The following is a 12,822-nucleotide window of genomic DNA, read 5'->3' as shown; positions in this document are numbered from 1 at the left end:
ACTTGAAATTTTTATGATTCTGCAAAACTTCTCGTTTAGCCAACTGTAGCGTTGTGTGGCTGATGGCAGTGAAATAAATATAAGGCGGCGCACGAAAAACCGGCCCCGAGTTCAGACTGCTCGCCAATTACGCACGATTTGTTGACCGCTGCGAGCAGAATAAACAAACATGTAATAATTAGGCAGTTAAGAAATAACAAATAAGGTAGTGCAATCAACTTAGAAACAATAGACGACGTTTGGCGGGCGACAATGAGCAGTCTAGTACTCGGGGCAGATTTTTCGTGCGCCACCCTGTACCACCGAAATAATATTGTAGGAGTTGTTATATTCTCTTTACAAAATGTGACACCATGCACTCGATTATGAAGCGCGGGGTTCATTCGGTTGTAAGTCGGTCTGCCTTCCGTAACAATGAACATGCTGTTTTACCTTGGATCAAAAAAAAAGACGGAAAATGGCCACTAATGTGTGCCTTGCCGACTTCCCTTGCATGTGTAATAACAAAAAAAACTTGCCTTTTTACAAGTATTTCTTCTGTTGTTTATCGAAATAGTGAAGTAAGCTGATATGCTGTTTTGTTACCTGAAAAGATGTATGTATTACATACCTCCTAATTTTTATGTAATTTACGTAGTTATAAAATACACTTTAATTACGCTGAATGGAATACGAAAAGAACCAGAAGTTCAGAGTTCGAAAAAGGTTTGAAACAATGGCCGTCCGAAGCGAACGAAACAAACAACAACTCGATACTGAACTAACTCCGAGCAGTCGGCAGTTGAACTGCAGCGAGTGGCCACGCGAAGAAGCAGAGTCCGTCCGTCCGAGCGAGACCGAGACCGAGACCGAGAGAGGCGGGAACGGGACCGAGGCTGGAACGAGACCGGCCGACGCACCGTTGCGGGAACGAGACCGACCGCTTCCCGTTCTCGGGAACTACAAGTAGAGAGCCGCGACCGAAGTGAACTATGAAAGACCGTTCCTTAGAATTCATTCCTCAGTCGTTCCGTTCATGTTGATGAACCGTTCCTTTGGACCCGTCAGTTCGCGGACGACCCATCTCTAGTTGTGTCGTCCCTCTAGGTCGACCGTTTCCTTCTTGACGCTCTGCTGGGCCGTGGTTCACCCATTCCTGCCAACGACGTCGAGCGATTAGAACATTATTCCGACTGACTTCCTTGGCCCCAACTACATGTCCTCTCTCAAATGCTGACATCCGCGCATATTGTTCACGCGACTATCAGCGGGACATAGTTACTATCCAACTGAGTACATGGAATGTAATTCACAACGACTTTAAGCCCTGGTGTCGACGTGTCCCGGTTTACTATCCTCGCTAGCTGTGCGATGAAATTGCGCTGCAGCGTCACACATTCATCCACCAGCCACCAAAGTTTACACTTTTGCATTCCCCGTTGAATATCAGTTTGTGACCAGTTTGCATAACTCCTTCGCAGTACGTCGCTTTTTTGTCTTCGGGTGTATTATCACCGCAAAAAAATGATGTAGAATTGTTTCCGGTAAGTCACGCGACCTGCCACTGCTGAGGTCAGAAGTGGCAGTGAAGTGGTATGTGTCAGCTGCGCAATATTAGCGGAGTAAGTTAGGTCGACTTAGAGCTATGACAGAATGGTACACACGAGTTAGCAATGTCTGGCTGTGCACATGACCACACGGTCAATGAAATTGTCTGATTTGTTGGAGTATGAGCAAGGACTGTGCAAAACGTTTACAGGGAACGTTATACTACTCACGGCCACATAACACGGCGTAACACCGGTGGTCGTAAAAATATCATAACCGACAGGGAGTGGAGAAAAGCTTCACACCTTGTCAAAGATAATCGCTTTCGAACCCAACATGAATTACAGTTGTCATTGAATCCCGACCAGTTTTCGAGAAGCGAACTGCATGCAATGGACACTTAGAGTTTGGTATTCACCAAAGCCCGTTTCTCACAGAAAGAGATAAAACGGCACCTCTTCAGTTTGTCAAACAACACAGAAACTGGGCGTCTCGTGTTTCCCCCTTTTAATGGCATGGAGTCCACCAACGTGGCGTTTAATCTACAGTGTGTACAGGTTGCGTGTGTTTAGGCTAGAAGAGATTCTATGGTGTTTTGCGTATGTGTTTCGAAGTGATAGTTGGGTCCACTTATTTAGTTTACCAGGAATACCAGCCAGGATTTTTATCGATGGTCAAGAGCTACCTTTTCATAGACATCTATATGATGAGTATGCTGTGCACACTCCTGTCTTTCAAGATGAAAAGAACCGCGTTTAACAGCGCTGTAATTGGGCGTTCGTGGTCTCACGAAAACTCAGACACCATCACGTCTCGACTGTCTCATCATTAAGTCTACGACAGTTTGAAACAGCGGGTAAATCATGACAATCAAGATGATTTGTTAGCCCTAAGGAATATAATCCTCAATGATGAGGATACGATATTGCAGTGCCTGTGTTTGCTAAGATGTATAATGCACGGTTCCTTCAAGCATGCATGCATGTTCGAATTACATTAAGTGTAAAAGCGCAGCTTAAAGACACATGGAAGATGACATGTGGAAGTTTGGGCGGGACATGAAGCGTGCACAGATAGCCGAAATGTTTAAAGCGTCAGCTCGCAGCTAGCAGAAAATCCGTGTTTGTGTACCGGTCTACACAGACTATTCTATAGTTGCGGGTTCCTCGTATTCGCAACTGATAATACATTTCCTGCATTCAATGAGTAGCTTCAGATGAAGGTGGCATAACTGAAGAATCTTGAGACCATCTTCATCAGCGAATTCAGGCTATCAGGAATCCTACAGATAATGTTACACAGTTTCCTGAAGGTATCCAACGTGAATAGTCTTATCAGTGTACAACAAAGTTGTACGAAGGTATCTGAACAAAGCCTCATCTATGTAGAGAATCTGTGCATCTACCATAACTAGTCTGTATTGTGTTCAGTATTACTCTGTCAGTGTGCAGTAATTTTGGCCCTGGCAAGATAATTCCTCCTGCATGTGTCCCTTGCATATGAGATTCTGCAGTCATAATCCACTGGTTACGCGACTGTTCAATGAATGTTTCAGCTTCCTCATTGGTGGTCATCTACATATTAGCAATCTCTTCAGTATGGTTGCAGTGTAGATGGATTGGAAGTTAATGGTTGATATAAATACTTTTCTTCTCTCCCATAGGGATATCTTTTGCGTGGAATCTGATTGCATCAGGGATGTGATTTGTTTCCATACTCTTTTCATTCTCTAGCGACCTCCTATCAGTTTTATTTGTTACCTTACCCATTTCACTCCCGAACAACATCCTCTCAGTGTTATTTGTAACTTTACTTATTAAACATCCCATCAGTATCGTTTGTTAGCTTACCCATTTTACTCCCTAATAACTCTTCATCAGTATGATTTGTTATTTTATTCATGTCACTTGCAAGTAACTTCCTGCCAGTATGGTCTGTTGTTCCCAATAACAGCCTGTCAGTATTATTTGTCATATTACCCATTCCACTGTTCAATAATTTCATATCAGCTGACTCTGTCCTATGCCACAGCCTCCCTCGCCAGATTCGCCGGGAAGGAGACACCGTGGTGGACATCCAGCCAGCAGAGTACAAGTACAAGGAGAGCGACTTCTCGGTGCTGACGCCGCACGCCATGAGGATCCTGGAAGAGGCCATCAGCGCGCCCAAGCCCCGAGACACCTACCAGCTGAGCTCACGCCGCAAGTTCCCCAGTCTCGGCGGTTTGGTCACCGTACTGAAGAAGAAGATCAGCAGCCACAGATACAAGCCGCAGATCATGTAGGCCCCCAGTGCCGGAGGGCTTGGGATAGGGAGGGCCAAAGCAACCTCCACAGACAGTGGGCATGTAGTCTAGACGCCAGTCCTACTTGGGAAGACGTTTCACTACAGCATTTCTCACCAGAAAAAAATTTCTTGATGGTAATTCCTTACCTACTTCACAAAAGTGCTGATAACTTAAAAGATGTCCGAATGACAACATACTGCCGCTCTGACCAACATTTCAGGTATTAAAATAGCACTTTATTTTGTTTCTGTTACTGCACATATTAAGCCATGAAGCCAATTTGATATGACTGTATATAAAAACATTTCCAAGAGGACATACAGTGAAACTTCATTCATTCAGCCTAACTGATATGAGCTGAAAGTCCTTTTTGTTGAGTTGAAAATCTGCATTATTGATAAAGCTTTCTTCAGGTGGTTATCAACAGCCAATATATTGGAAAAAATCCTTCTTTTGTGGATACAGCTGTACAATTTTATTTATTCTCAACAGGTTTTTGGCACTGGCTACCATCTTCAAAGCAGGTAGTAATATACAACAATTGGTAAAAACACATGTTTTCTAAATACAACAACATCAAGTATAACGTGTGGCAAATTATCACATTGCTTATTTCACTGAATATCCACTGCAGTAGATTTATACAACAAAAGTTTGCCAACATGTACACATTTGACCTTAACACCAAATAATCACCACATGCTCAGTCATACCAGGATCTGTATCCATGCTCTGAATGAGCTTGTGGTAGTTATCTGCTATTAAGATGGAGCATGTACATGTTATCACATTTCGACGATTTAAATGTACTATATGTGAATATGGCAGCCAGTAGCAAAACTCACAGAGAATAAATAAAATTTACAGTGTATTGTAGAGTTGAAAGTGTGTATTGTGGAGCTGAAAGTGTGTATTGTTGAGCTGAAAGTGTGTATTGTTGAGCTGAAAGTGTGTATTGTTGACCTGAAAGTGTGTATTGTTGACCTGAAAGCGTGTATTGTTGACCTGAAAGCGTGTATTGTTGACCTGAAAGCCTGTATTGTTGACCTGATAGCCTGTATTGTTGACCTGAAAGCCTGTATTGTTGTGATGAAAGCCTGTATTATTGAAAGTCCATAGTGATGAAAGTCCGTATTATAGAATTCTTCTCCAAAATAGTTATTCGTACCTACATTTCGGAATATACAGTGAGGTTGTGGTGAAATAAAAGATTAACTGTGTTTTCTGCTGACCTGTTGAATGGACTTCCAAAACGAGCCAGTGTCATCTCTCTTTTGGACCTGAGCCAAAGACAAGTTTCCCTCTACTATAACATATATTCGTTATTTATGGAATGGTTCAACATTTATGACATCTTAAACTATGCTTATCCCCACACACTTTTCTGTTAGAAATATTGTGCCGATATTGGAATCTGAATAGTCATTCAGTACTATTCTGGAAACCCGTTTGGTCGAATTTATCTGAAAACCTAGACCCCTCTCCTAGAGTATTGTTATTTGTTCCTGGTTTGCGCAGCATCATCAGTGGTGGTCAGTTTTGATCCAGTCGTCCTTTTTAATTTTGTGACTAGTACATCTTGTTTTATCGCAAAATCGAAAGCTTTATGGCATTTTTTCCTTATGTCGTAAAAACTTGAGTTAGCAATCTCAGATTCTATCTTCACATTCTGGCACTCTGATTTTATCATCTAAACGTAACCATTTATATATTCTTAACATTTGTTCTGGTTACTGTATTCTACTGTTTGGTACTTTAACACTCTTAAGTGATCACATAGCTGTACTTTAACACAGCTCGTCATGTGGGCGTCAGCAAGCTTTGACTCTGTTGCCTGCTTATGAGCAACAAAGATACAGACGCTATTCATTATCGGTCTCAGGTAAAGTAAACGGGAAGGGAGGATTTGTGTTCAACATTTCACAAGTAAAGAGTGTGGCGCCAATAATGACTGCTATAGTAAGGTGGCGATTCATTTTGCGATATAAAAGCTAGTCAGAGTCACCACTAATTCAAAATTAGAAAAATCCGAATAGCAATGGTTTTACTGTAATTAGGTTAAAGTACAAGCACTCATAACATCACAGAATGGCAAAAAAAGAGCGAAGGGGGTTAGCCAGTCTTCACCGTTAAAGACGTGATACCAAGCGTATCCTGAACAGCAGTCACATATTATTCCACTTAGCGCTATTAGAACGCACTGGACTGTGTATAGCAGTTCCTCATTGTCTGTGAGGTAATAGTCATTTGAAAATGGCAATTCAGTCGAAACTGTGCAGTAATGAATGCAATATAAAGAACTGTTTAATCCTTCCAATGACAGTGTGCCAGAATATTGACATTCAAGCAATTTGTGGTGACAGTGGGCATTATTGCGACTCAGATTTAAAAGATATTGCATATCGTCGTATTTCGAGATATAACTTGAATGTGGGGAGCTGCTTTTGCAGATACACGACTCATTGATACCTCATCTACTGAACGCTTGTATAGCATCATACTCCATTTTACTTCCATAGCATTCTTTTTTTTACATTTGTATATAATGGATTGTGTATATACTGGGATTGTATGTCATTTATTGGCACGAGAATAACGTTTACGCATATAAAACACACGTAACTAATATTCAGAAGTTATAATCAACATTGTTTTTGGTGGCCAACAAAATCATTCACAACTGTGGAAAGACTAATAATTGATTAACATTAGATATATTTATATTGTAATCAATTATATGTCATTTTTATATATCATATCATGTATGATAAACATATGTATATTAAAAGGTACTATTACATTCTTTCTGTAAATAACCCATATTACACTTGTTGAAATGAGCACCTAGAATTTCGTCACATGTTATGAATGTGTAGTTGTAAATTTTGTACTAACAAAAATCATGTTTTTTGAAAATATATTGTCATTAAATATATAGTTTTTCATTGAATCCATTTTGCAGGAATAACTTTCTCCTTTGTGAATAAATACGAAAAAGCTAAATGTGTAGTACATTATTATGTGCATGTGTCACTTAAAAAGACACCAAGAGCTGAATATGGTAACCTAAATGCATTCTTTTGCAACTTGAAGCGAAAAAACGATGAATTAATTGCACATACTTGGATCATCGAATTAAATGTATAAGCTGCAAATACGTTCCTTAAAAACAAAAGTTCTGAATATCATGTATTACACAAATGACACCATAAAAATTTCAAACATCACATGAAAACCTCACATTCCTATACTTCAGAGCTATAAAAGCTGTGTAGTTAACATTCTCAGACGTGCAGTTGCAAATATTAACAAAGCATCAAAAAATCTCTAAACAATGTATGCATTAAACACACCCAGACGCTACTATGCTAACGAAATAATAGGAAACACTGCAAATACTACAAAATAATGAAAGACTACATGTTATATAGAGAATTTTATTAATCTCTCTTGATATATTGCATCAATGATGTCAAAGCAATAGTAAAGGTAGTAAAGGCCGACTTGACTATGTAAATCAACTCAACAATGACTGTGTTGTCTTCCATTCTAATCCAAGAAAACAATGAACATATAATGTTAAGCCACTTGGCAACATTTTAGAGATCAGTACTTACATCTAATTATTGACAAATTGGTTGCTGCCAATCCAAAAGTTGTTTTGAACAAAACTGTGCTTCACTAGGAATGGTGCTATTGGAGGTGGTTTGCTGATGATTTGTTCTGAATTACATAGTTATTCAACCAGTCATAGGTTTCTACAGTTCAACATAAAGTCCAAACAACGGTCCAATTTGACATTTTCTCACAGGTACAAATCGTTCAAAATAAAAATGGTACAAATGGCTCTTAGCATTATGGGACTTCACTGCTGTGGTCATCAGTCCCCTAGAACTTAGAACTACTTAAACCTAACTAACCTAAGGACATCACACACATCCATGCATGAGGCAGGATTCGAACCTGTGACCGTAGCGGTCGCGCGGTTCCAGACTGTAGCGCCTAGAACCGCTCGGCCACTCCAGCCGGCAGTTGTGTTCATATTTTGTATATTTGTTACCCAAAAAAGGATGCCATAGCTAAGAATTTAGTGTACATATGAATAATATGTAACTAAAAGACACTGCATGTTACACACTGATGATAGGATTCTAAGGGCATAACATGCTGATAACATTCTGTTTGCAAGTACCTTTGTGTGTTCACATCACTTCAACTGAGAATCAATATACATTCCTAGAAATTTTGCATTTGTTACACAGTCTATAGAGGTGCCATCTAAATTTAATTTAATAGTGTCATTTTTCCTCTTCAGACTGAAATTCATGGTATTAGTTTACTTTATGTTCAGTGTCACTTTATTGCTTATTGACTAATCATAAACTTCCTTGAGAGTTTCATTTGCTTCCTGGGCAAGGAGTTCTCTTGTTTTCTCAGTGACTATAATATTGCTGTCATCAGCGAAAATTACAGGTAGTTATTCTGCTACAACAGAGATGGCCAAGAACACGGCTCGCAAGCCATGTCCTCGCATGAGTGCAGCAGCACTCGGCCAGGGTGGCACCATCCACCCCAGCGCACTCGCTGTCTGAGCATGAGGACGGAGATGAGGGGGAAAGCTCGGGGCACACCTCATTTAAACGCCAGTTCAGTCACACTGCATATGATTCGGTTTTATATTTAATGTATCTCAACAAAACAGATAAAAGCAAACCAAATTTTCAATGTTGTTTAATTATTTTTGGCGCGCTGAAGACATACTAAAATGTTTAGTGCAATAAGTCCACTTGAAATGTGAGGTATTGTGGCGTTCGCTGTGGTATTCAGTGGTTTGGTATTTGACTAATTTGTAAATGAAAATGACAATCTTATTTCATTACATTGATTAATTACTAAATAAATTTTCTCCCAGCTAAATATTTGGTCACGTTGCTAAAGAACTCAAAGTTCAAACGTTGTGTTAAAGTGTTGTGTGTAAGTTGTGTAAGTGTCACTAAATCACAGTTCATACATCAGATTCTATACAACTATTGATTATGATGGAAATAGTTATCTTCAGCAAAATGATCATTAAAACCACCGAATATCAGCCGTGCACAACACTAACGTATGTTACCTGAAACAATATTCTTCGCAACTGGTGCGTAATTAATTGCGGCTCCATACATCAGCTAGAAAAGTTTGTTATAAGGATCGTGCTATGACCACTGTTTTTAAAGAACCAATCTGATTCGAATCATTTTCATTAACATGAGTTCGGGACTACCGGTGCACATTTATTTTTACACATCTGTATTACGTTCGGCATTTATGTGTGCAGAGTTGCGTAATTTGAATTTGCTGCTGAGATAATTGTTAAGATGGCAGCAGACAATTGATAGAGACTTTCTATTGTTAGACCAAATAAGTAACTATTTGAAATGCTTATTACACTCTATAAACTCTACTTTCGTATTGTGCACTATTTAGACTTCATCAAGCAAACATTTCATTTGTTTCTAAGGAAAACACAGACAAAAACGCGATAGAAATCGCTATCGCCAATGGCTGCCCTCCTTGCAGCGGAAAGAAATAATTAACACAGATCATGCTTACTGAGAGAGGAATTAAAGTTACAAATAATTATTCACTCATATTTATAATAATAATGAACTCTATTCTCAAGTAATGATTAACAAATAATTACAATCACTTAGCAGACCTCAGTTTGATATGCGTCCGCTACCTACTAAAGCCAATCAACAAAAGGTAAAAACAAAGGAAGACAAACGCAAATCATAAAAGGAATTTACAATTATCATTGTCTTTGTATGATACAGTCCGCAGCTCGTGGTCTTGCGGTAGCGTTCTCGCTTCCTGCGCACGGGGTCCCGGGTTCGAGTCCCGGCGGGGTCAGGGATTTTCTCTGCCTCGTGATGACTGGGTGTTGTGTGTTCATCATCATTTCATCATCATTGACTTGCAAGTCGCCGAAGTGGCGTCAACTAAAAAGGACTTGCAATACGGCGGCCGAACTTCCCCGCATGGGGCCTCCCGGCCAACAATGCCATACGATCATTTCATTTGTATGATACACATCGATATATCCAATTACATTATAGAATATTATATAAATAATTAATATTTATCATCGTTTTCACTATTTTTTAATATGTCGAATAGATAGTGTTTATAACTGTTACAGGCATAATTTCCTCTCGTCGCACTGTAGCTAAAATTTATCTCGTGGATGTTACAGTATGCATTCCGGGGATGTTCTGATTTTCGTTCGTGCACTCCTTTTTCCTTCTTAAATTCAACAACAGCCAATTTCGAGTCGAAAAATGATATTGGTATGCTCCTTGAATTAAACAACGTACTTTGAAGTAGTACAGGATGAATCACCTAAAACTAGCACTGCAAATATTGCGGAAGTGGAAAGTGTTATTGCTGTGCGGTTTTCACAGAATTGATTTCTAATCAGGGACTCGTATTGTTAGCCAATCAACAGTATTTAATAATACTTAGAGTCTGTATTTTTTGTGAAAAATTACACTTTTTAAATGGAACGAAGCCTATTGAAATTAACAAAAAGCCGGGTAAATTAAAACTTCAGTGGTGTTCGTAGCAGGATTCTAGTGCAAGTAGTTTATAAGATATCATACTTTGAAAAGTTCCCACACTGATTTTTTTCATAATACCTGTAGTTATACACACTAATGAACCACACAGGTGCACACAATAGTCGTGTGGATTGTGACCGGTAACGAGACAACTGACCATCACATATCGTGTTCAAAATGACCACTGGCAGTGGCAACACACTCTTCCAATCTGGTACGGAATGACTGCTGCACGTGTGCTAGTATTTCAGTGGAGACGTCGGAGCAGGTTATAGCTAGCATGTTCTTGTAAGCAGCATCTTTCAGCTTTTCTCATAGAAGTCTACATGCATCCAATCTGGTGAACAGGCCAGTTAGGATAAAGGTCCTCTGCATCCAATCCAACGATTTTGAAACTATTCGTGAAGAGACGATGTAGTAGTTCGTGCACTATGGGCTGGACAGGCAACATGGTGGTACCAAAGGTTCCTCTTAGTCTGCAGAGGAATGTCTTCCAGCATCCATGCAAGATGGTCCATCAGGAGGCTGCGATCCTTGTGAAGCATAGACCTATGAGCTGATGGTTCGCTATCCCACACCATACAATCTACTGCTCTGTATACATTTAGTATTTGTATTCTTGCTTTTAAAGTCCTGTGTCGTATATTTGCTTTCATGCCATGTACTACATATTTTAAGTAATAACTAATGCAATATGGTGGCTTAAGCCTTTTTAACCTTCGTCCGTGAAGATGGTCAAAGACCGAAACAGGTAGATATTTGGGTTTATAGTAAAGACAGCTGATGGTTCAAATAAGCATTTTATACAATCCATGGACACTGGCATTTCACCTGACGAAGCCATCGGCGATTGTCAACAGACCAATAGTGCATGTTTCGGCGGTTTACCGGCCATAATTGATAGATGTGGCTTCATCACTAAACAAAATTCACAATAGTTTCCATGCAGCTCTTGATGGAGAGACATGTGATACAGATGGAAGCTATGTCGTTGGAGAATGCGTGGGACACTCGCCTGACTCATGCCGCGTTCGGATCAACTGTAACAGCAGCAAAAACATTAATTTTCCCTCCCTTGTCGTCACTTATTTCCTGCTGTTACGTTGTCTAGTTACCACACTACCATTTTGACGTAACTGGTCCAAGAGGCTGATAAATAATTGCCGAGTTCGTTGACGTCTGTTGGAATATCTTGCCGCATACGGCATACAAGAACGAACTGCACACTCTCCATACATCACGAGCACGTCGGGTTTTTCTGCAAAGGTAAATCCACACACACTGACTGATTATCAAGTCGCATTGCACTCAAAGAACACACAAGCACACTGTAAGCAAACATAACAGCACCGTACCTAGCGACTACGCAGGATGAAAGGCACAAACAAGTGTCGGTGTGGAAATTTTCAAAATACAATAGCTCCAAAACGAATCGCTCTAGAATCCTGCAACAAACACCACTGACATTCTAATTTACCCTACTTTTAGTTTGTTAATGTCAATAGGCATTGCTCCATTTAAAAAAAGAACACTTTCTAAGTATTATTACCATCTGTTGATTGGCTAACAATATGAGCCCCCGATTACCAGTCCATTCTGTGAAAATTGCACAACGATAACACTTTCGATTTGCACAGTACTTGCGATGCAAATTTAGGTGATGCATTCTGTATGCAGTTAGTAGCTTACTAAATATACACTCCTGGAAATGGAAAAAAGAACACATTGACACCGGTGTGTCAGACCCACCATACTTGCTCCGGACACTGCGAGAGGGCTGTACAAGCAATGATCACACGCACGGCACAGCGGACACACCAGGAACCGCGGTGTTGGCCGTCGAATGGCGCTATCTGCGCAGCATTTGTGCACCGCCGCCGTCAGTGTCAGCCAGTTTGCCGTGGCATACGGAGCTCCATCGCAGTCTTTAACACTGGTAGCATGCCGCGACAGCGTGGACGTGAACCGTATGTGCAGTTGACGGACTTTGACAGAGGGCGTATAGTGGGCATGCGGGAGGCCGGGTGGACGTACCGCCGAATTGCTCAACACGTGGGGCGTGAGGTCTCCACAGTACATCGATGTTGTCGCCAGTGGTCGGCGGAAGGTGCACGTGCCCGTCGACCTGGGACCGGACCGCAGCGACGCACGGATGCACGCCAAGACCGTAGGATCCTACGTAGTGCCGTAGGGGACCGCACCGCCACTTCCCAGCAAATTAGGGACACTGTTGCTCCTGGGGTATCGGCGAGGACCATTCGCAACCGTCTCCATGAAGCTGGGCTACGGTCCCGCACACCGTTAGGCCGTCTTCCGCTCACGCCCCAACATCGTGCAGCCCGCCTCCAGTGGTGTCGCGACAGGCGTGATTGGAGGGACGAATGGAGACGTGTCGTCTTCAGCGAT

General features: G+C 40.9%; 1 protein-coding gene across 1 annotated transcript in view; it reads left to right on the top strand.

The window, feature by feature from the left end:
* LOC124716672 overlaps window positions 1–6,667 on the top strand; it is a 380,414-nt gene extending 373,747 nt beyond the window's left edge. The window contains exon 9 of the mRNA XM_047243209.1: window positions 3,559–6,667. Within this exon, the coding sequence (XP_047099165.1) occupies window positions 3,559–3,811 (253 nt within the window). The 3' untranslated portion in view covers window positions 3,812–6,667. The remainder of the gene's footprint in view (window positions 1–3,558) is intronic.
* The last annotated feature ends 6,155 nt before the right edge of the window (window positions 6,668–12,822 follow it).

The sequence above is a fragment of the Schistocerca piceifrons genome, chromosome 9 (assembly GCF_021461385.2).
Source record: "Schistocerca piceifrons isolate TAMUIC-IGC-003096 chromosome 9, iqSchPice1.1, whole genome shotgun sequence".
Taxonomy (NCBI): Eukaryota; Metazoa; Arthropoda; class Insecta; order Orthoptera; family Acrididae; genus Schistocerca; species Schistocerca piceifrons.
Note: the sequence above shows the minus strand (reverse complement) of the source record. Positions and strands in the feature narration are given on the sequence as shown.